General features: G+C 37.5%; 2 protein-coding genes across 4 annotated transcripts in view; both read right to left on the bottom strand.

Moving 5' to 3' along the window:
* Positions 1–926: 926 nt before the first annotated feature.
* On the bottom strand, positions 927–8086 carry ARMC10 (armadillo repeat containing 10). Of its 3 annotated transcripts, none has more exons than XM_057364487.1 (6): positions 7585–8081; positions 6287–6432; positions 4973–5107; positions 3542–3718; positions 2475–2546; positions 927–1272 (listed from the first exon to the last, which is right to left on the bottom strand). In XM_057364487.1, exons 1-6 carry the CDS (start codon positions 7718–7720, stop codon positions 1018–1020), a joined length of 921 nt encoding a protein of 306 aa, XP_057220470.1. In that variant the 5' UTR covers positions 7721–8081; the 3' UTR covers positions 927–1017. The 3 variants fall into 3 exon arrangements, with proteins under 3 accessions (XP_057220470.1, XP_057220472.1, XP_057220471.1); XM_057364489.1 differs by having other exon boundaries at positions 7979–8072; XM_057364488.1 differs by lacking the exon at positions 2475–2546 and having other exon boundaries at positions 7585–8086.
* An 8202-nt stretch (positions 8087–16288) lies between these two features.
* The window catches only part of LRRC17 (leucine rich repeat containing 17), an 11596-nt gene continuing 3641 nt past the window's right edge, over positions 16289–24243 (bottom strand). The window contains exons 2-3 of the mRNA XM_057364484.1: positions 22987–23142; positions 16289–21756 (exon numbers count right to left, since the gene is read on the bottom strand). Coding sequence (XP_057220467.1) covers positions 21353–21756; positions 22987–23142 — 560 coding nt within the window. The 3' untranslated portion in view covers positions 16289–21352. The remainder of the gene's footprint in view (positions 21757–22986; positions 23143–24243) is intronic.

The raw sequence follows: 24243 nt of genomic DNA, 5'->3' as shown, positions 1-24243 counted from the left end.
GGATGGATGACTAAAGCTTTATGGGGGCTAATTCAGCAGAAGCACTTATTCCAATGATGCTCCAGTTGCAGAAAGAAAAGAGTAAAGTTCTCCAAGGAAAGCAAGCTCAAGGCCTGCTACAGAATAGGAAGCTTTTGTAAAAATGTGTATGATATTATTCTTGTAGACTTTTTTAATAAGAATGAGAATGCTGAATTGCAGTTGCAGATAATYTTTGACTCCTAATGATTTTTTTTAATACGCCTGCTTTCCCTAAAGTGACTATTTTAAAGTAATATACAATCCTTTCAATTTTTGTTCAAGTATAGAAACCTTTCATGATTATGACAGACAGTGCAGTGGTTAACTGCACTGCAGTTTTGCTATATAGAATGGATATAGTAAGCATACAAGAGTGGTTTTTTAAAATAAATTTCATGTAGGTAAGATGAGAAAACCTAGGCTGGGTGACTTTAATATGCAGTTTACATTGAAAARACTAATTCTGTAGGAAACCAATGATAGTTTGGTATTGTTTTTATTTAATATTTTGTGAGATTTGTCTGTACCCACTTCATAGATTAATAAAATATAAATAACTAATCTCCAATTGCTAACTCTTTAATGYACAGCTCTAAAGAGGTATTTGTTCAACAGCTGTAAATACCTAAAGCAAAAAAATCTTTGACATTGAGAGTATTTTGACTCACTTCACTCATCTATTTAAAATGTTCATTCTTTGTATGAACGTTTTCATGTTTTAAACTATTTGCCCCCATTGCATAAATGTACCAACTGTGAAGTGATTTATCAGTAATAACTAAGCTATTGCTTTTCTCTTGCTTGTAAAAAAGTATAATATGCTTTCTGTATTAAATACACTGCATTCTCTTTTTTAGTAACTCATTTGTGCCTAGTAAAATGGTAGTATTCAGGTTTTGTATTTGCATTGTTGTATTGTTTGCTTGTTGCARGCTTTTTTAGCATAGCATTGCCAAGATTAGGTATTTCCATCAGGTCAGTTTTAAGAAAACAACACTATTGTGTTAGTATTCTTACAACTTGTTCTTTCACTTCTGTATCAGGGTGATGCAGCAAAGATGCCAGTCTCTGAGCAAATGGGGCAGAATCCCTGCAGAGTATAAAGAAAATTGAGTCTTCACTGTACTGCTCCTCACTTACGGTGCCTTCTTCATTGTTCATGTTCTTTTTCAAGTTTGCTGCAAATGCCAGGGCTCGAACCAGAATATCTCTGTTTATACAGCTGTCAAAAAGTAACACCAATGATGGCACCTAGGATATTGAAGAAATATTCCATACTTAATCACCAGCAGTAAGTAYGTGTAACTAAATCTAACTTTAGAAAACATGCATCTAAATCATCTAAACCAGAAACTGTATGAAATCTCAGAACATGTATGCTGCAACCTGCCGTCAGAAACTTGCACAGTATATACATTTTCTCTTAGGAAAGACTGGCCTRTGCATCAACAGGCTAATAAATACTTTGTTTTCAGAGATTTCCAATAGCCAAAATGTGGCAGGCTGGAAAATTACCATTTGGAAGAGAGGGTGTGTTTTCCTTCTCAAAAATGTTGATTTTGCCCTGAATGTTTTTATGTTAGCATATCTGATAAATGATAAAAAGATACWCTTTTAGCAAAGAACTGAATATTTAGCTACCCTAACCTTGTCTGAATAATGAAAAGACAACATTATCTAGACTATAGCTTTGCTCATAGCAGACAGCTCACAAATAAAGGCCACTGCATGTTTTAAGAAAGTTACTTTGGGGAAGGAGGAGGAGGATGCAGTACTATTCCAGCCCCTGRCTCTGTTTTGGTGTGAGGAAATGGAACTGAACGAAACCCGTGTGCCAAAGCCAGCACAGCAAATGTCACACAAAGTACTCCATGAAGACATAAATAAATACACAGGGAAAGTTCATTTAGAGACAAGAGTTTTATGGCTGCATTTGAGTAAAGGGGTGGGGATTTCAGTGGAATTTGGTTGGGTTTGGTACAGTATAATGGCTATAGAAACAGCTGAGAAGGATCACTTACAGTACCAGTTCTATTTAATGGTTTTCAATCTGTCTACTGACTGTGTGTCTGGAAATGTGGATTTGCATTCCTTATACATATTACTAACTGAAGTTCATGGTATTATCCCTTTCGTGGAAAGGGAAGGTTAGAATAGGCTTCTGCAAGTTATCATTGATTAGCTGGAATCGCACATAGGAAGTACAACCAACTCTCTCCAAGTGCATAGGTCCTGATCCTCTCCAAGTACAGTATCTGTATTATACTACCCTCTGGAATAAAGCCAGCCTGTAAAAGAATGTGCACTTAGCTACTGATTTTAATCAGGTAATGTCTAGAATTTACTCTGGAATTGCATATATATTTCTATTACATTAAAATTCTTCTAGTGCATGCAATATGTAAAGCACATGTATATGTGCTAAAAACAAAATGAAGCAGCATGAACCTTACTTGAGCTCTGAGAAGATGTATTGTCATGGAGGGGTTTGCAGATAAGTTCACAAGCACTTTCAAGACTTGAATCTGAAGTGAAGAATGTACAAGTTCATTAAAAGCTCCAAAAGAGTAAGTACAGCTATAATGGGCATCAATAATGTCAGTGTTGATTTGAGGAGGAAAGGCAGAATGGGTTAACTAACATCTCAAGTATTTCAGTATAGGAAGAACCAAGGTACAGACAAGTTAGAAGCAAATTCAGTTGGACTTAAATATCAAAATGAGGCAAATTCTATAAACAAATCCCAGTAGGCCAAATGCAGAATATTTTAAAATACAAAGAGGCACTACATTTAAAATTATCAGAAGAATACACAAATACACCTTTGTATTTTCTTGGACCTTGTGATGCTAGCCTTTAAACACTAGGAAAAGGCCATATTACTTACTGTACTGAAGTACAATAGGTGTGTTATATTTAGTGGAAATGTGTTTTGGAAAACCGGTTTTGATCTGATAGTGCAACCATGTACAATGACAGTATCACGAAATAGAGTAAAAGCTGAGTTTGGTCCCTAACTGAAGCTTGTTTCCATATTACAATAATTCACAAATATGCACGATCCAGTTGCAGTCACTGGTTGCAAGAGGTGTCATAAACCTAAGGGAACAAAAGTCCATAACTTAGGATCGCTGCCTGTTTCCCTACTGAGATTCATCCATCAGTGAAGCCTTTCCCATGCAGGTTCTCCTTGCTCAGTGATGCTGTAGCAATGTTTAGAGCAGAAGGGAATTCTGGAGTTGCTATAATAAAGGCACAGTGCAATCACAATGCACAGTGCACCCTGCACTGCTGTGGTAGAGATGTAGCCCAATGGTTCCACTACCAAGATTACCTTCCCTTCCTCTGAATTTATACTATGAAACTAATACAGACCTGTATTTCASTGCATAAAATCTGTATTATTTATGAATATTTGATTTTTCTTAGCACAGCCAAAACAGTTTTAGAAAACCCAGTAAGAAATGAGGCAAGTAAAGCAGCTTCATAAATGGCTTGAAACAATAATACTACCCAGTACCTGTGTCCTTTCAGTTCCTTCTGAAAGCAAATGAAGAAAGCAGGGAATTGAGTTTATCATCTTTTGGTGGTAGTCACTGGTAACAGACATATTTGTCAACAGCCTGAGTCCAGCCAGCTGCACATCAGAGTTCAGGGGAGCTGACTCAACAGTCCTACAGACTTGTGTAATGTATACCTGGGAAAAGGRGGAAGGAAAAAGAACATTTTTTGATAAAATAATATTTCTGTCAAAAATAGTATCAATGACCTAGCTACAGTAACATAAATACTTCCTGAACATTGCTGGCTGAATGATGAAGGTTCTTGCAGACAAGTACTTTTTTTGTTTTGAATATTTCAAACATTCTATTGACGTGACAGAAGCAGACCATACAGCATTATGCTCCCTAACCCTCCTGAAGCATAACTTGCTCTGAAAACTTAAACTGCTTTGAYTTCATCTCAGAAGTGACACAGCTGCATATAGGAGTTATTTTTAAAACCACGKATATATAACTAACATCTGAAATATTGAGAACAAGCTAAGGACAAGCCTTTCTCCCAACCATGTGGCCCATTTACTGGAGCACTCTGTAGGAACAGTGATGAAAATGGACTTTAACAACTATTTTTACCAAATTTTCTTCTAGATGACAGTATACACTGAATCTTGGAGTCCTAACTATGAAAAAAAAATATTTTGCCCTTATCAAAGGGTTTATATTTTTACTTATTTGTCTATCAAATATTGGCAAGCACTACTTAATAAAAACTGCCCTTTGCTAAAGATGCTGCTAACTACCACATACAGTCACAATACCTTTTTATCAAGCTACTGAAAAGTAGCTAGTAATAGTAGCTAGTCRTCAAATCTGTCCCAGCTCACCCCTTGGAAACTTCTTGATCTATTAAATAATCAGATATATATTTTTTTCTTGATGTTTAGTCCTTTCACATCCGTAGCATATACTGTATTTACCAGTGGAACTTATTATCATTTATACATAATATTCTTTAAAGATCATGTGAAAAATTGGTTTCATACAAGTCCAGGAACTCAATTACTTTATTCTTCTCCCTCACATAAGGAGTCCTGGCAAGTTCAGTCTGCAATTCATTCTATTACACAACCACTGTTAATGTTCTAGGCACATTTGGAAATCATCTTACCTCATGTAATTTTGCTATAATCTTAGCAGCACATTCTCTGCTCAATAGTATTTTGTGAAAGCTGAACACAAACTGCATAGGTTCCTGTCTTTTAAAATAAAAGTAACTGCCAGTGAAGCAATGCATTTCTAAGTAATCCTTTCAGTCATCCAGATCTGCTCACTTCTATGTGTGACATCAAAGCATTCTGGAACCCTGACTTGTATTTAAGAAATATGCTGAAGGTCCTGTACTATCTCTTTGCCTCAGTTATTTTGATTTTTTCCATTAAGAAACTTACCTGTATCTCTTCCTGATTTTTAACATTCATACTCAAATTATTAAGTGCATTTAGTGCTTTTTCTTGAACTTTGGGAATGCAATTGGAGAGCATCCTTCCAATAACAGAAAGACCATCCAAATTTCGGATTATATCCTGAAACATAGAAGATATTAAATAAGATTTTTAAAAATTCAATTTGAATGCTGAWGCATTCCCTCAAAGTTTCATTTGAATGAAAATGAAATATGTGAATTAAGAATTCCAGGATAGACTGCTTTGTTTAAAGAAAATTGTTWACAGATACAGCTTCATTGCTTCCACTGAAACTAAGGGTCCTACTTAGGAACAAAGTATTAATTGCTGTTATTTGACAATGGCACAACACCTTTTCTTTCAAAATGTGGTCTCCAAAGAATGCTTAAAGCATTTTAGATTATAAAGAATAAAAGAAAATTACTGTATAATGAATTTATAGAACAGCTGAGCCAGGTCACAGTACCTAAAAGTCCTGACTGAACAGGACAGAATTTCAAGATGCAGCTTTATATTGTAATAGTAGAGGTTCTCAAACTTTTTCCATTACATTTGGTTTTATTACTATTTTAGTCTTTCTCATTTAGACTGTAACTAACTCTCTTTGAAAAAATCTGTTTTTCAAAAAATTAAAAATGTGTCAATGGGCTCCAATTCCATCCTATTCTATGAGAGTTATATTAAGAAAGCAGTTTTGAGAAACCAGAATAGACAGCTGTCGTAAGTAACAAAAAGCACAAAATAAAAAGGGTGGGACTTTGGAGGTTAAACTGTTAAAAAGGCATGAAAATCTGCATCCACTTCCAAGTTTTTTTGCATCCTATGTCTAATTGATTTGGAGATACCTGGAGCTGGAAAATTGCTACTATTGCAAATTGTATACAATTGCAAATTGCTACCATTGCAAATTGCTACTATTGCAAACAGCATACAACTTTGTGAGGGATAAAAAAATGTATCTCACTAAATTTTACATCTGAACCAGAAAGTATTTAACCTACAATTCAACCTTTTCATTAACAGTACATTAACATAATTGTAAGCAACAAAAGTATTTACAGCACTTTTAAAATATAGGACTCTGTACGGACTTAAGATGGTCCAAACATGATTCGCTAAATTCTACAAAGCTGCTGAATTATATTATTAGGGCTAGCAGAAATTAAGGCAARATATTAAACAGATTTTAGAACACAATCTATCCTAGCTTTCAGCCCAGTGTCGCTCTCTAGCAAAACAGCAGCTCTCCTCTGGCTGGCTGGCATTGGACATTGTTGTTTTATACAGAACAATACTCACTTGATTTACAGAGAAGGCAGCACTGTTGCTGAGAGTGATTAAAGCTTGCTCTTGAATTAATGGATCATCTGTGGCCTGGAGCAAATGAATAAGTTTCTGTAGAGCATCCACATCCATGGTATGGGTTGACACAGGAGGACTGCTGTCTGTCAACATTTAAAAATTAAATACTTGACACCAGGTTTGAGACATTTCACTTAGTCGCTACTTAATGTTTTTTACAAAACTGAAATTTAGCTCTCAGTTGTAGAACATGTTGTTCTAAGTTTGTGCYCAACCATCATGTCATGGTAAAAAGACTGTTTTACAACACTAAGATTTCCATCCTTTTCCTGAGTCCTCTAATAATGACCTCTTTTCAAAGTAGAGAATAAAAAGAACACAGAGTTTGAAGTGCATTACTCCCTGRTTAACCAGTAGCAAATTTCCTCTTCAAAATTATTAGGAATATTCACCAAACTGGTTTGAGGTTCTTTTTCGTGTCCCCTGAAATGAAATACAAAAATCTGTCTGGGCACTGTAGGACACAAAACTTACAGACTACTACTTCCAGAAATTATCATGACACTTTGCTAGTTCCCTGAGGTCCTTTGACAAWGTAACAGCCACAATGCTAAGAATGCTGCTAATCGTGGCACCATGTGAACTGAGGGAGGCTGCTTCTGAGTCAGGATAATGTTATGGAGTAACTGGCTTTCATAAAAGGGTGACACAAATGCCATCAAAGGCTGTTTTCAGCCACGTTGGAGGCAGAATTATTTAGCCAGCTGAAGAGCCAGAAGACCCAATCTATGACTGCTGGACTAGTCATAGATGACTCGAGATGACCTCTGAGAAGCTAACCAGGGCTTTAAATTCCATAGCTTTGCTGCCAACATCTCACCAGGCAAACAGCATAGTATCCTTTGGGGTTAAAAAAAAAAATAGGTCAAAGTTAATGATGATTATCCAAGAGCTCACTTCAAAAACAAAATCGTTTTTCATCCTCGCCGAAACACTTAGTTTACCTTTGAATTATAGGGGGAACACTAATAACTGCAATAGCAAAAGTAAACACCCTGATCGGACGCACGCTTTAGGGGACTTGTGGAAAAAAATAATAAAAATAAGGCTTTTTTAAAATAATCCACGGCCCAGAGGGCCCCAAATCGCCGCCTGGCAGTGGAGGGCCGGTACGCAGGACTGTGGCACGCCTGTAGCAGGGAGCAGGGCTGCCCCGGCCCCGCGGAGTGTGTTCCGGCCGCACCGCACACCGGAGGGGCGAGGCCCTGCCCTGCCCTGCCCGGCCCTGCTCTCACCTGCCGGCGGGCCCTGAGCGGCCCCTGCGCGCTGTCCCCGCCGCCCGCCCGCCGCCAGCCGCCACAGGCAGTAGCAGGCCCCGGCCCCGAGCAGCAGGGCCGCCGCCCTCACCGCCGCGCCCCGCGGCTCCCGCATCGCCCCGGCCGCGGCTGCGTGGCCCGCGGAAGCCGCCGCTCCATCCGGCGTGGCTCGACCGCGGCTTAGCGCTTCACTCGGGCAGCGGGCGCGGTGGCCGTGGCTCTGCCCGCGGTGGCACACGGATGCCGGGCTCACGGCTCGGTGTGCGGGGCGCGGGAGAGGCCTCGCCGCTGTGAGTCAACCATGCGATGCAGTTTCTGTTTTACAGGAAGGGATCACCCAGGCTCCCGGGCCGGCCTGGCCCGCACCGCGCACCGTAACAGGCTGCCCGCTCGGCAAGGCGGCTCGCTGGTGGGAGGGGCGGTCCTGCACCATGGCAGCCCCTGGCGGCAGCCCCTGGCGGGGGCACATCATTCCTGCAGTCGGGAAGCAGCCATCACCGCCGGTCTGGCCTCCGCCGCCCCCTCAGTGTCCAGGTGGTTGGTAGCCTGATCCCACTGGAGCCGGTGGAATAGCAGAGTTCCCCGGTAACATCTGTGGCAGGAGCCGTCAGCCTCCCTCCCATGCTCCTAGAAGAGCCCTGGCCCCGGCTCGTTGTGCCCCTCAGCGCTGGCCATGGCATCTCACATCCCTCCCACTGCTCTCTGCTCACCTGGGCCATGATTTWGTTCTGCTCGTTTTGCCCCTGGCATGTTTCAAACGATTTATGAAAACGTTAAGAACAGAAACAAGATGGAGCAAAGCAATTCTGCTCTATTATCCATGTTAAAACGAGGAGTGACATGAAGGAGCCCGATGAACAGCATTGTCACTTTCCCTGATATGTTTATGTTCTTCGATTTTAATTACAGAAGCATCTCTAGRTTCCAGCTGGATAATTCCTTCCTCATGAGTGCAGTGGGTGCAATCCATATTTTCTATTGGCCTGTAAGGATGGCACAGGATCATGGTTCCTCACTGGTGGATGAGGTATTGCTGTTGGCACAGGAGTAAACAGACTTCCATAAAATGTCRGAGAGAAAAACTGGCCCAGCATGAAGGACTGTGGGGGAAACAAGGTTGGTAGGTTTGCCCTTGGAATTTGTAAGGTGATGCTCTGTGTTTCTATAGTTTCCTGCCTATTTGTCATGCTCCCCTCTGCCTGTTACCAACTCTGCAGCAGCTGTTTTTCAGTTTTCTTCAAACAAAAGAAGGCACAGTGCATAAATGCAAGTTTAAGATATATCCTGATGTATTTAAGCTRCCTAAATAGACTCCATTTGCAATCAGCTATTACAGCCAGTATTTCCATGGAAATATTAATAAAGGGATCTTGAGCCAATTAGAATAATTATAGAGTAGTGCTGCCATGTAGACTGGGTACGTCTGAGAGTCTGTCTCTAGATCATGCTTTGCTTTCTAAGCACAGAAAAACAAAATATAAGATGTATCTGCACCAGGTGTATTTCTGATTCAGCACTTAAAAAATAGCTCATATCTGCATTTCCAAGCAAAAGTTATAGCATTATRGCTATAACAGGTTTATAGCAGCAGTGGCATTAAGTTAATGAACTAAAAGGGCAAGAATTAAGGATAAGATAAAAGGAAGATTCTTTTAAAAGAACCAGTCAAAATTACCCTTTATTTTCTTGTTTCTTACAGGTTGTTGCTTGGTGATATCTAGCCATATTTCTTATTTAATTTTGTTATATTTTAATTTCCTTATGAAGTTACAGTATGCTTGGTGTGAAGATAAATGAGATGATACTGGTCCTTTTATTAAGGAACATCAAAGCTAAGATGAGACCTTTGAACATTTATACACATAGTCTCAAAATTAAGGATATAGAGTTCTAAAATAGCCATTTGCTTAAGTCTTTTTATGAGGTTGTGGTTTGGACATGGTCCAAACCAGTTGGRGCCCCAGTTATCTTGTCCAAAAAATTTAGGATTCCCTGCTGCATCTGAGAATTTCCTTCCTGTCTGATTTCGGTCTGTTTTCATCCAGATTTACTCTTAAACAATATTCAGACAAACTGTAATCTTGCAAACAGTCTGTRTGTGACAACTTCCACTGTTACAATGTTACAATTAAATATGGRTGAAGATCTGGTCTGAGATTTTTCTGCCCTGTGACCCAAATTAGTTTTGCCATAAAGGGTAAAGTGGTATTAAGAAGAATGGGCAAAAACAATGATGATGGAGTCTTTCAGATTGCTGAGTGACTTGCAGAATTCTAATAGAAATAGCCAAACTTGTACAGACCTAATTGCTTGGCATAATTGACTTTTTTTTTTCCAGTTTTACACCTAGTCCAAGCATCACTGCAGAGTACTTGAGTGAGGATTGCATGACCAAGTCTTAAAATTCCTTCTTTATTTGAGCAATTAACATTCTCAGATGTTAAACACAGTCATTGTATTCCATTATATTGCTGGATAGGTTATCTTTCTTGTGTTGGGGATCTTTCAGGACATCCAAAGGAGAAGTTGTCTGAAAGAGGAGGGAAAAGGGGCAAACAGTACTTAAAATATGGCCGACATAATGGTTTAATCCAGCAGAGGGAGTAGYTGACCAATGTTGGGAATGACTTTGGGAATCTGCCCATAGGAAAATTTATGATAGAAGCCATTTAACTGGCTGTTTATTATTTAAAATATTACATATGATGAATTRCAATGATAAGTGATGCGTTTATAGCATTTTTGACATAGTCAACCCCACCTTGCAAATTACATTCCTGTTAAGAAGATTGAAAAGATGCTAAGGCTGGAATCAGTGTGTTGATTAGTGTTGTAAATATTCAGTTGTCTAAACTGAGGACAAGGGTCTTTCATTTTGTCTTCACCTTTTCATATTGGTCTTGACTTAGTTTCATGGAAGCTCAGAACAGTTTGTGTTGGAAGGAACCTTCAAAGAACWTTTAGTGCAACCACCCTGCTATGGGCAAGGACACCTTTCTTTTACTTCATCAGCTTGCTCCAAGGGCCTTCCAGCCTGACTTTGAAAGCTTTTGATAATGGGGCATCCCAACAACTTCTGCTCAGCTGCCTTCAGAGATCTCTCCCAATCTGCATTATTGTCTGATTCTGTTTCTGCACAGTATCCTGATTAGAGTGTGGAAGGCATCTCGAGCTGTTCCCTCTACCTGCCTGCCCTGCTCTGTGCCTCTGCAGAGCAAGGCCCCATTTGATACGGTGTCTTTTTTTGCCTCTATGTCGTGCATGGCTTTTGCTCCTTATCCACAGCATGGGTTTGATTTAGAGCCTTCCTCTTTTTTTTGTTCCCCCACCATGCTTCCTGAAAAGGATTCAAACACAAGCTCCACATTAATTTAATAACAGCAACAGGCCACATGTTGAATGGAAAGTACTATTGCATGCCATGTTTTGACATTTTTACCAGGCACAAGAACTTTTTGTTTAAGTTCCCATTAAATATTCACTTAAATAAATGCAATTTGCCCATATATTTTAGWATACTTTGGATGTTCTTGGTGTATGTGAGCTCGAAGTCCAAAAGTAAATGATTCATGTCCTTTAGCTGAAGATAGCTAAAGGGCAAATGAGAAAAATGGTTCATTGGTTATTGTGCATTGTTACTAAAAGATAATGTAAAGTTGTATGATAAAACAATCCTGAAAAGCAAATATTTTTAAGCTGCATTTTGTTGTCAATATTTGTTGCTAGATCAATTTTTACCTAGCTTCTCATTCAAAATACTCCTCACCTCACAGTATTAAACTTGCTTTAAATTCCATTTTTCATTAAAGTGAATAAGATTATTCAGTCTTATATACATTCTTTTTTTTAATGCACATTAAAAACAATTAAATTCTTAGTAGGAATTCCTAAAGAAATGCCACATACTCTACTATCCTGAACCCAGTACTTAGAAGTCTAGCAATGGAAATATGCTGATACATGMAATAATACTGTTCAGAACTGAATGAAATGGAAGGGATAAAGAAAATGCCTCTATTTTGCAGTACTTTAAAAGATTCTAGTAATCAGTTGTTTATTTTMATAGCTTCATAACTAGATGCTATTTTGCTATTAATACAAATATTAATTTGCAGTTTCTTTTTGCAGGTGCTGCTTTGTAGTGTATTTATTGCTTGTCTAAAATATCCACTAATATTTTCAGAAGAAAAGCTCAGAGAAATAATGGCAAAGGGATTAGATGCTTTCTTATACTAAATTATTCTGTGTTTGTGTGGTTTATAATATTGCACTTGGACTTTTAAACATGCTGGTGGTACAGCATCTACTATGTAGACTACAACTTAAATGATAGTATTGCTTTTTTTGCAAATATTAATGGTGTATGATACTGCAAATACAGTAAGATAATGCCTTTGAAAACATAGAAAATACTTTATTTTTATATCTGTAGGTTTGGGTAGATTGGGGGTTGGTTTGTTTGTTTTTTTTTGTGGCTTTTTAATCTTCAGAATATATAAGGAATATAGGCTCCGCTTCTCTTTATTTAGTGGATATATTAAACCCTTACTTTTGTGGTAATCAAAATAGRTGATGTTAATTTTTTTCACTTCATTACTGTCCACAGTATATCTACGTATATGAACCAGGCATGTGGCCTTCAAGCACTGCATCATTAACTGTAGTATTTCTCATTCTTTTCTGTTCTCTGTATGGTTTTTTCCCCTTTTAAATGAAGACAGCACAGCATGAGATAAAAAGAAATAAGGATTTTACTTTGTTTACACTGAAATCCTAGAAAATGATGTGATATTTCTTGCTTTAATATTCTGTGCAAAGATCTGGTTGAAGTTTTCAATAGGATGTGAATAATAAATCCTTAATCTTTGGATTCACTCACTAAACAATTGAGTCAGTGAGTTGGCATGCATTGTGACCGGATTTTTCTCTTAATTATCTCTGTATAACTGTACTCAATTTTGTCTTCTGTTAGTTCATCTGTCCTGAGTTCACAGTAACTGCATTTCAGCTGTTTCCTCTTTTGCTAACTATTCCATTAATATTCAAATCAGTCCAAAGTTGGAATGGTTGATTTATACAGTACATATATACATATACAAATTTGTGGCAGTCAAACTCTCTTATAGACTTTCTCAGGAGTAAAAGAAATACCTGAGATAAACCCCAATATTTTCTGAGACTAACTGGTATTTATACTTTATTTCTTTTGCAGTGATATTCTTAGCCCGTGGTCTTACTAAGTTTTGGTTTTGTAGAAGTACAGATAATTTATTAAACTACCAGTTAGAATCATGTGGTAAATGCCTGACACATGAAACAATTTTTGCGAAGACTAACTAAAGTATTTGTTTAATATGTTAAATAGCTGAATACAGCTGATCAATAGAAGAGTGGATATGAGGGATGAAAGCCTGAACTGCAGTTATTGAGCTTTCCTTCAAGCATACAAACTAGTTCTGGTTTGTATGCTAATCTATCCTTTCTTTAACCTTTCTGTGTAAAAAGTAGAAATGTCATTTGATAGTGAAGTACTTCAAACTATACACAGAAAATTACACTTGAATGTTCATCASTTTAAATTAGAGCCTTTAATTTGCACCAATCAACATGGAAAAGACAAGATTTAATTTTTTTGTGTGACTAAAAATATTTATAAAACTGCACTACTTTGTGTACTTTACTGTCAGAATTTTTTTTCTCAGATGACTGAAGAATTATGTGCCAAAGAATGAAACTTTTACTTAATGAAGCTTTACTTTGGGTAATTATATGTATTATACACCTACCTCAGGATCATCATAGGAAAAGTCTTTTACCAAAGCAATATTTRTGTTGTTCCTCTGTGGGAGGAAAAAGTTTTCATTTTAAAGAGAGATTACAAACTTAGATTTGGGATTCATTTTCTCTAATGCTATTCTGTGTTAAAACTAGTCCGTTCTGAGTTTCTGCCTGTCCCAGACCTGACATTTCTGTGCTTTAATGAGCTCTATTTGTGAGAAATATGGTGGTATACCCAGGAATAAAAGGACAGTTTGCATTTCGGTCTGAAAGCAAACAATCTGTGTTCTCTTACCCTCTTTCTTTAGTTTTCTGTGTGCTTGGGATTAGGTAGCTCATACTTCATGTAATTAAATTTTCTTTTGAAAAATGGGGGTTAAACATATACGTTTTAAAATATAATAATCACAATAAAGTGACATGTCCACTAATTTCTTTATGATGCATGTAAAATTTKATGATCTTCCATTTAGTATTAGATAAGGTAGGCTATTTTTTTTAAAAGCATACAGTGCCTCTTATATAGGAGGTACAACTCTGTTAGTAACACTGGTGTAAATCTTTACTATGAATCACAGAATTGGATGGGAGGTGAATGTTTTGAATCTGTGCTGTGGTTAACCTTGRTGAACATTTGTCTGGGTTGGTTTTAGTCGTCTTAAAAATCACAGGTGTTGGACACATGCCAAACTTKGCAGGCAGTTTATTCCAGTATTTCATAACCTTTTTGACTACAAATATTTTCCTAACGCAATAGCCTTTCTTGCAAACGGTCCCCCCCAAAAGTAACTGATTACTTTTAAAAATATCCTATTGTCTTATACAACAGGGACATGGAAGATTATTCCTTTTTTTTCTTCAGTGCAGCCTTTCTAAAGTTGTCTCAGCTAAGAGTTTTCTTTAATTATCACAGAAGATGGACTGGAACAGTGGCAYGTTCCATTTATAATTGCTACCAAGTATATGTTTAATTTGGACATGTGGATCATTTCCTTGACTCCAAAACTCCACCTAATTTAAAAGTCAGTGTCAAGACCACAGCAGCCACCTTTAAAGCAATCATTTTCTGTCAATAACTCAACCTCAGGATACTGTGATACCACTGACCTTTTTTAGGAAACTGTAATTTACAAAGCAAATGGTTTCCAGCTGGCCCTGGGGACAGATCTTGTCCAGTCATAAGTAAAAACGAACAGATTTGTTTTTGCACAGAAGTAGAACAGAAAGCTGCAATAAATGATAGTGTGCTAATAATGGTATTTCCTAAATACCCCTTAATTTTGAATTGATCCRTCACCAAACATCATCTACAGTGCCAGAAATAATAAAGGCTGCTAATCATAAGTTTCAGAACTTTGTAAAAGTCCAGACAGGCTTTATTTTCCACAGTCTGAATGCTCAGAGCAAACACAGGTTTGCCCTGGATGGCTTTTGAATAAATATCTCTGAAGGATAGARACTCCACAATCTCCCTGGGTTACCTGTGCTCAGCCACTCTCGTGGTATGAAAATGTTCCCTGGTGTTCAGACAGCACCTCTGTTTCAATGTGTGCCTGTTGCTTTTTGTCTCCTCTGTCACTGTTCCACTCTGAAAGAGCCCAGCTCCCATCATGTGTTTGTATCCCTTACTGGGAGCCCCCTGAGCCTTCTCCAAATGAGCAGTCMCAGCTCTCAGCCTTCCCTTGCAGGGAACATGCTCCAATTCCTTCATCATCMTTTTGCCCGTTGTTGGACTCTCCAACGTGTCCATGTCTCTCAGGTACTGGGAAGCCCAGAACTTGGTGCAATACTCTGGGTGTGGCCTCATGAATGCTGAGGGGAAAGGTCTCCTCTGGATYTCTTGGCARCACTCCTAATGCAGCCCAGGATACCACCTTGTCTTCTTCGTGGCAAGGCCACATCACAGGCTCTGGTTCARCCTGGTGTTTACTGGGACCYCYAGGTCCTTGTCTGACAGCTGKTTTTCAAGCTAGGCTGTCCCCAATATGTTCTGGTGCCCGGACTTGTCACTCAGTAGGTGCAGGATTTTGCACTTCCACTTGTTGAACTTCACAGGATTCCTGTCAACCCCTTTGTCCTGCCTGTCAARGTGCCTCTGGATGGCAGCATGATCCTCTGGTGTATCAGACACTGCTCCCAGTTTGGTGTCATCTGCACACTTGCTGAGTGTGTCCTCTTTCTCATTTTCCAGGTAGTTAATGAAGGTTTTAAACAGGACTCAACCTGTGTAGTCCCCTGGGCTATGCTGTTAGTTACTGGCCTCCAACAAGAGGTTCACTGACGAAACAAAACAAAACAAGCAAAACTACAAAAAAAAACAACAAGAAAACAAGCAAAACCCCCTCAAAATCTAAGTGTGGTTCAAGATATTAATGTGGTTTCRCAAATAATTGGTACTTGATTCTACTGCCAAATCAGAGTCCCTCTGGGTGTAAGAAGCATCTCGGTTCTTCTTGATTCTATGYGTGGAAGTACATGTGACTTGAGTGTTTGGAGGTTAATTCCCTTTGTGACAGCATTTTGCAATAGTTTGAGGTCTGTAATATTTTTCTTAAAGTGGTTGTATGCTCCACTAAGCAGAGAAGTGGTCACGAAAACGAAAAGCTTTTATTATCAGTGTGAGACGTTCAGTACTTGATTCATTAGGAATCACCTGCATCCCAACTGTTACTCATCCATTTTATCATAAAGAGTCTGAAGACATCTTGGAAGTGTTTTCATGGGAAAAAAACTAACTCTGCTACGACTAGGCGAGATCCCAAGAAACRTTTTTGATTCYTGGCACAGTATTTCTGAAGCAGGAAAATGTTACTGATTGCCTCTTTTCTAGCCTACACTTTAATTAAATTCAAATGCATAAAAAGAAAAGGAAAATGTTTTTATTTTCAAAATTAAAAAGTGTATTTTGATGTTTTGAGACTATAATGCATTTTATTATTTAATCAGACAATACATGATTGAAATTGTTGATGAAGCCTATAACAATTTCAGAGTGATTTCTTTTGTTTTAGAAAATTACTGTGTGATTATGGGTGAAAACAATTTACTCTCTAGATTGGTGATGGAAAAGAAMAACTGGCCAAGAATAAAAAAGTATTTTGGTCATGGTTTTGGCTTTTATATCACAGGATAAATTAACATTCTCAACGATATCAGCATGCAAATTTTTTAGTGACAGAAYTTAATCCAGTATCATAATGAACTTTAGCAGCTAATAGAGAAAGCAAGCCAAAATAAATCATACACAGCCATGTCGCCTCTGTTATGGGTGTTGTACTTAGGAAATGTTAAATCCTTCTATGATTTTGTTTTCCTTATGTATATGAATAGAAAACTAAAATCATGGTAATGTTTCTGTTGTTTTGAGCKTGAAATGTGTGAAGAACAGTTGTGGTAGGATTACATCTTAGATATAAAATGCCTTTTCTGTCACGTTATTTAACTGATTCATATCTAGTGTTGATTATATCAGTTGGAATATCAGTATGTTGATTGCCATTCATTTTCCCTTATCTTCCATATCAAAGACATTATATTCAATTTACGTCTCTATAAACTTTGCATTTTCCATTTTTGTTGATSATTAATGTTTTCTGTAGGCTTGAAATCAAACATTGTGCCTATTTACATCTATTCAGTGCTATTTTAAGCTAGTTGTGATGAATCATATATGACAGTCTACAGAGGCTTTTAGAAAACATTGATTTAKAAAGCATTTTCTTCTAGCTTTGAAGATACACAATAGTTTTTTTTAAGCAGGAAACATATTTAAATCAGTGTACTATTGATATTTAGATTATTACATTTATTTTTATGTTGAAACTCATTGATATTTATCATATAGCCTATTTGTGCCATTCTTTTGAAGCTCTTGTGGATGGTTTAATGTTGCTGCAAAACTATTTTTTTCTTCTTTTAGAGACTGAAAATCATATTGAGATTCTTTGACATTTTTTCAGCTAACAAACTCAGTTGAACTGTCTGTTCAATTATAGGTTACAGATGTGACAAACCYTTCCATTCGAACTTACCCAAGCTACAGTTCTGACCTCATCTTTCCAAACAAATCCAAGATTACACAGATTTTGGCAGCATGTTTTCTATTGTTAAAGTTAAAACAGAAATTGTATTAACTGTGGGTTAGGTCTGTTCAGCTGGCTAAACATGTTTGTGAGAGGTTTTCTTATCAATTAATTATCTGCAATTTTAAAAAAATGGGGTTTTGTACTCTAACTTTGGCCTGTGGTGCATTTATGAAATAGTAGTCTTTGTTTAATATCTGCATGTGAATGTTAATTTTGATTCCAGCTCAGACTGTCTTTGGCAATTCAGTGCATTACCGTGCCAGAGAAAGTGAGTGTATGAGGTGCATGGGTTATAGCTCAGCTGTTTGTGGTTTTCCTCCATCTACTCAGTGATCTTGGAGAATTATTTGTCTTCCATGTGTGACAGGGAACTGCATTTAAATGCTGCCATTCATATTCATAGTGCAGGAGCTAAGTTTTCCCCAGAAGCTGTTGAAGTGTTWTATTTCCAGTAGTGGTCATAGTATTGACAGACATATTCATTTTTCCTGCATTCTGTCATGGCAAAACATGGTGCAAAATAATCTTTTCTGTCTTTCATGTGACTGTGGAGAGAAGGGGTCTCTGCCTCTGCAGAGCACTGTAGTTTGTCCCTTAAGGCAACACTCCTAGGACATGCACTGCATTTTAGGAAGACAGGGCAGTTGTCTTCATGTAATTGTTTCCTGGCTAGGACAGAGAAAGAAGGGGAATCAACAAAGGAGTTACTGAAAGAAGAGACTTAAAGAGCTTCTACAGGAAGAGAAAAGCCCATGATTTCCTTTTAGACGTGGAAGTTCATCTGGGACCTTTATGATTGTCCTTTTCCTTGTGCTACATCCTTCTGCACTATCTTCATGACTCCTGYGTGCTTTTTCTGTTCATACAGTCTTTTCTCAAAGAATTTTCTACTAGTCACTGTCAAGAGATCATGCTAACCTATATTATCCTTGGCCCAACCTACTATTTCCATTGTTGTGTTCTTACATTATTTGTAGTTGCAATTACTGTCTGTTCTGCCACTGGCTCATTGGGGTGTCTGCAAATGCCAACATGCAGAAAACCCTAATGTATCCCAGCTAGTTTTTCATGGCGTTTCCCCCAGGCACACACACTTTTGTGTTTTTTTAAATGACAGGAAAAAAACCCCATCACTTGAATATTTCTGTGACTATTTTGAAATAACTCGCTAGTATAATTGAAAAAATAAAGAATTATGCAATGACTGTAACAGTAAGGAATAAAATTATAGTGCATTGTAGTTAAAATAAAAGAATTTCTGGCCACTCCTTGAAAGCTCCAAAGGCTATCTAAGGAAAATAGTATCAAGGGCAATTCCAGCATTCGAAACTTCCGACCATTCTTCACTAGAAATCTTTCCATTTGTTGATTCCAGATGACTAATCAGTCCTTCTCTTAAGTACTGAATTTAATTTGATTTTATTGCGCAAGGGTTCCTTTCGTGGAACTTCTGTGCTGACACTGATTCCACAAGGTCACATTGAAACCTTTATTTGGCAGATAGTTGTTGAACCATGCTCCTTGTTAATATGTCCCTCCCTCACTTAGAGATCTTGCTTAACAGCTGTGGCCAAACATCTTGTKCTGTTAGACACAGCCAGGATGTTCAGCTCGTTATCCCTCATGAACCTTCAGTGGGTGCAGCACTTTCTGATGCCGCTGTTTGAAATCCTGAATGATCAGCCCYGCTTCCTTAACTCTGGCTTCTACTGAACAATCATCGTATTTATCACTGGTTTTAGCCTTGGTCCTAAGAGGTGAATTCATGATCTGTTTGGGAATCCCCAGGGTTATTGAGCAAGAATAGTCTGCTTGTGGTCTGCGGTTTTATTCCGCTGCTTTTCCAATTGGTACTTTTTGCTGACCCGAGAGATTAGAGACCTCTGATGCAGATTTTGTCTTATATTCTTTTCCTGGATTGTCTTTTCCACACAGATTTAGCCTGCTTTAAGCCAGTATTTTTTTCCTAACACTGACTCTTTGCAGAAATTAACATAATGTGGTTTATAAATGCATTTTTTCCTGCTCAGATTTTCACCAGTGGCTGTGCTGCCAATAACAGATGTGCTGCTGTGGTTTCATTGTCTATCCTTTCCAATCATACCCGGTAGTTCTGCATTGAAATAATCCTCCATGATTTGAGAGGAGCCGGACTACTTCACTTAATTATTGTTGCTATTTGTGACAGAATTTTTTTTACTTTTAGTACTTTTAAGTTTCCAGAATATGCSTGGCAGTGAATATTACTGGCAAATAGGGTTTTCCTCTCTGTTTCATCTTTTCAGAATTAACCTTTAACAGTTAAGAYAATGCTTAAGATATTTCCAGGAATAGGGATGAGTCAGATACCACTGTATTTTTGCTATAAGGTTTTTGAAGGATGTTGTGGAAGAAATGGCTAAAGTATCCAGTTTATCAGCAAAGCACCATGAAATATCTTCATAATCTTAATAATGGAGGACACAACAGAATGCAATTAATAATGGGATATGTTCGCTTTGAGATTTTTTGGCATTCCTAGGACCCTTAATATCTCCTGATTTTTTCCTTTATGTGGTTCTTATATTTCATGTCAGCAGAAAAACACTGAATGCTTTGTCTTGCACATATAAAACGAATCGCACGACCTTTGGGACTCATGGTTAAAGCACCAGGGGAATGCACAAAACCCATAAGTAYCTCCAGATCCTCACAGGAACAAACTTTCTCCCTGGAGTTTTCCAGRACTTCTTCCATGAGAGCTAAGAGAAATTTAAAGTTTTGGCCCTGAATTTCTACCCTGCACTTACACATTTCTTAGTGATCTAAGTATATTAGCCAGGAATTTTTTCTTTAGAAATATCATCTACTTAGCTGAGGCATTTGTACTGCTCTGTTACTGTCATATTAGGATGATCACAGGTTTTAGTCAATGTATATCCACATARACACTTGTTTGATAAGGAGGGGATAATGAGTTGTGAGGAGTGAACTCAGAGAATGTCCCACACATMTGAGCTCTCAAAAGCATGCTTATCTTCAGTTTGGGCAGGCACTGATGTGCTGGATGCAGACCACAGCATCCTTCACGTGATCCTTGTCACCTGGAAGTGATGGCATGTGATCTGTGTCAAACTGATACAACAACCTAAAATTCTTCCTAGAAAGATTTCAGTTCTGCCTACCTCCAAAACCAAGCAAAGCAATTATAAGCATACGGAGCTGCATCCTGGGAAGCAACTGTGCCTTGATTACTCACGGTTTTAAGGCACCTCAGCTATGGAAGAGGCAGAGGCTGAGTTATTCACCCAAGCTGGAACAGTGGTAAATCWGCAAGTAGAACCCCCCTTCTGTGTTTGAATCCTTATTAGTGTAACAACTGCCATTCCTTTTTTTCTAGCCCTGTATTTGAGATTAGTCTTAAGTTTGATTTTTTGGTCTACAATAAAACAACACAAAATCAATACAAAAATCTTAAAAATGTTTTCTGGGACTATTTCAGGAAACTGATAGATACAAAGAACCATCAATACATTCAAGAAAAATGTGTCTTGGTCACAATCCTGCAGCTATTTCTGTGTGAACACAAACTGTGTCCATACATAAGAAAGCTCCTCCCCACCATATTATGTACATTTGTTTCTATTGATTTCTGCTGCATGGTTTCAGAGATTTGCCAAAATATTTCACAAGAGTGTCCAGAACAAATTGTGGAAAACAATTACTAGATGAAGGACGCTGTAGAACTAATGTAATTCTGTAGTTATTATCTGCAATAAACAGGCACCTTTGTAGGCAGATAATCCTACAAACCAACAGTATAATTAGAAAAAAAATGTAAACAGCAAGTTTTTCTTTTTTAAAATATCAATTATTTCAATGTACTAAGGAAAAGAGTTCCCTTATTAGCCTATCACAGTGACAATTACACCGTGCTTCTTTACTGTTTGGACTGTTTGCTCTTTGTGTCGTTCCCATTCCTCATCATCTTTGTCCAGGTCAAAAGTTTCTGGATAAATGGGAAGCTTGTCTTTTGGGCACTCCTCATAATAACTTCGAACATATTTTCCAACAGACCATCCTTTGTATTCCTCAGGTGTTTTGCATTCTAGGCCATTGTAGTGAACATTGTAGTGATGCTTCAGCCAGTAGAAAAGATAATGAATATTGTAATCACATCTCCAAGGATTCTCTCTCAGCCACAGTATTTTCAGAAAGTAAAGATCTTCCAGTACTCCATATTCAAAATTCTGCAAGCTGTTGTTTGATAGATCCAGCTCCTCTAAGTTATTTAGGCCTGAGAAAGCAGCTAGGCAATAGAAAAATTGTTATTTGTACCTTATAAAGATAACTTAGAAAAAAACATTCATATCTGTGACAGGAAAAATATGCATATCTACAAGTGAAAAAACATTTTTGTAATTATACAGTTACTGCTCTTTTTGGCTAAAGGCTATAAAAGGACTTCTCAGACATTGAACTTTAAAATATGGCATGCACCTTCAGAAGTGAGAAATATTAGGGGAGTTGTACTGCTGGTAAAGCTATAAAACAGTTCATGATTCTGCCTGAGTGTAGAATAGAGACAGTGGAGGTGGATGAATGCCTGATCTGCTCCTTGAATTCTACTGTTAATGTCATGATACAAAAATAGGAATGTGGAGACTTACTAYTAGATAATGTGCCGGGCCAGAAGCTTTCGTGTGTGTGGAAGTATTTGTGTGCATATATAGAACATTTTAATTAATATTTTAAGGTTTGGAATGGAGTAAACATGGAGCTTCATAATAATGCTTGTGAGTTACATTTCAGAGAGCAGTTCATACTTTTTGCAAGGCTACTGTTTCATTTTATGGCAGAAGTCATAATTAAATAAATCAACTGTGTGATGTTAAACCTCATAAGTACATTTTACTGATATTACCACTTTCTGATGCTATTTAATTGCCTAGATGGTACTAGATAAGGCTATTTTTGCTTGATACACACTCTCTCTCTCTCTCCCAGCTTGTGTCTGCTTTCATAATAAAAACATAAGCACACACAGGCTATAGGCAAATTGCCAAAMAGGGTGCTTGAGCTCCAATAAAATATAATTTAAAAGCAATTATATGTGGTGGTTTTTAACCAAAAAGAGTTTAAATCTTTTGGTTTTTCTGTTATKTTATGGTCCAATATAATTGAAAAGTAGCATCATTATATGAAACGCTTTCTTAGATGCAGCAAAAATACTTTAAAAAAATCATTCCACTACTTAGCAAGCTGGAAACTGTTAGCCTTCAGGTTCCATTACCTTTTGCACTTGACTAGTTTAGTATTAAGAAAGGGCAACTGTGTCTTTATTGACTTTCATGATGAATATATTTCAGTGAAAATCTTTACTCCATGAATTGGATGATGCAAAAGATAAAATTTGCACCAACTTCTAGATTTTAAATTTTTTTCCTTGCCCAGGTTTATATCTGATAGAGACATTATGAAAGTCTATAATTAATAAAATATATATAATTTTTAAGTGAATATTTAAAATTCCTCTTACCAGGATCAATGTAAGCTATTCCATTACTGTTTAGATTTAATATCTTCAGTTCACTGACATCTTCAAACTCCTTGGCKCGTAGCTGTCTGATTTTGTTGTTGGACAGATCAAGTTTTGCTATATCTGGAGGTATGTTACCTGGAACTTTCTTTAAATCTTAAAAAATGAAAAAGACATAACTTGTATCAGCTTTAGATTATTCTTACTGCTTAGGTATCACAGTTCCATACCAGAGTATTATCAGTCTAACATTGTTTCTTATTTTCTTTCCCTTTTATACCATCTACTAGTGCCTTCATGTTTTTTTCAAGTTCTGAATTTCATTCTTTGTTTACTCACACGTTTGCATTTCATGTGGAAATTGTTCACTTCATTAGAGCTTATAGGAAAGCCTCTTTCAGTGTTTTATATTTTTATTTTAGTAGAGCTAGACTATTCATTCACATRGGGATAGGGTAAATAGTGAAGATACTATACTAATAAAAATGTGTGTGAAGGGCTTGATTGTTTAAAGAAAAGAAACCAGAGTAACCAAAAAAATWAAAAAATCCAGGCAGCAAAGTTGTCTGCTTCCCTCTCCTGCTTGTTACACTGGCATTTCCAAAGTAGCTGAGGCCTCTCAGTCATTGGTGTTCGTATCCTTACAGTGTTCCTTGCAAATGAACTCCAGAAAGAATAGCTCCCAGCCCAGTAGTAAGGGCCCATGCTCGAGAAGTGCAGACTGTGGTTTGAACCCTCTCAGGGTAATGTTAATAAACCTAATCTCCAGTATTATTATATTTGCTCAATGAGTGTTCTATTCCTGTACTGTCATTACAAGAAAATGATGGTATCTCTTATTTGATGGTCTTTGAATGWAAGCACGTAGTTTCTGGATCTGTGCTGGAGTCTGTGTGGTCAGTGTACTTCTGAAGGTCTTAAGATGTCTAATGAATAAGGTATTTTTGAGACTAAGGCAACATATCAGAGTCTTCCTGCCTTATATCTGATTATGAGCAGAACTTTGGTATTATAAATACATAAATATTATAACTACTCCAGCCTGCTGTGCTTGGATTGCTTCCTGCTTCCACAGATGTCAAAGTTTCAGGGCCTATTTATCACCAAATGCATGCAAATAATGCTTGAATTAAGAGACTTGGAGAGTTTGGCAGTACTAGAAAGCAGATTTTTTTTCAACTGTTCTTGCAGATACAATTTGTTTGCAGAAAAGCAAACAAATTGCTTTGCTTCCAGTTTTTATTTTGCCTTTTTTTG

Source organism: Malurus melanocephalus, unplaced genomic scaffold (genome assembly GCF_030028575.1).
Source record: "Malurus melanocephalus ecotype Western Australia unplaced genomic scaffold, MMel_1.1 scaffold_39, whole genome shotgun sequence".
Classification (NCBI taxonomy): domain Eukaryota; kingdom Metazoa; phylum Chordata; class Aves; order Passeriformes; family Maluridae; genus Malurus; species Malurus melanocephalus.
The sequence above is the reverse complement of the archived record's forward strand: the minus strand, read 5'-3'. Positions and strand labels throughout refer to the sequence as shown.

Coding starts and splice junctions, on each gene's coding strand:
- ARMC10 (XM_057364487.1), bottom strand. CDS start 7,720: ATGCGGGAGCCGCGGGGCGCGGCGGTGAGGGCGGCGGCCCTGCTGCTC. Junction 2,547..3,541: donor AAGGAACTGAAAGGACACAG/GTACTGGGTAGT, acceptor TCTTCACTTCAG/ATTCAAGTCTTGAAAGTGCT. Junction 1,273..2,474: donor TACATCTTCTCAGAGCTCAA/GTAAGGTTCATG, acceptor TCAATATCCTAG/GTGCCATCATTGGTGTTACT.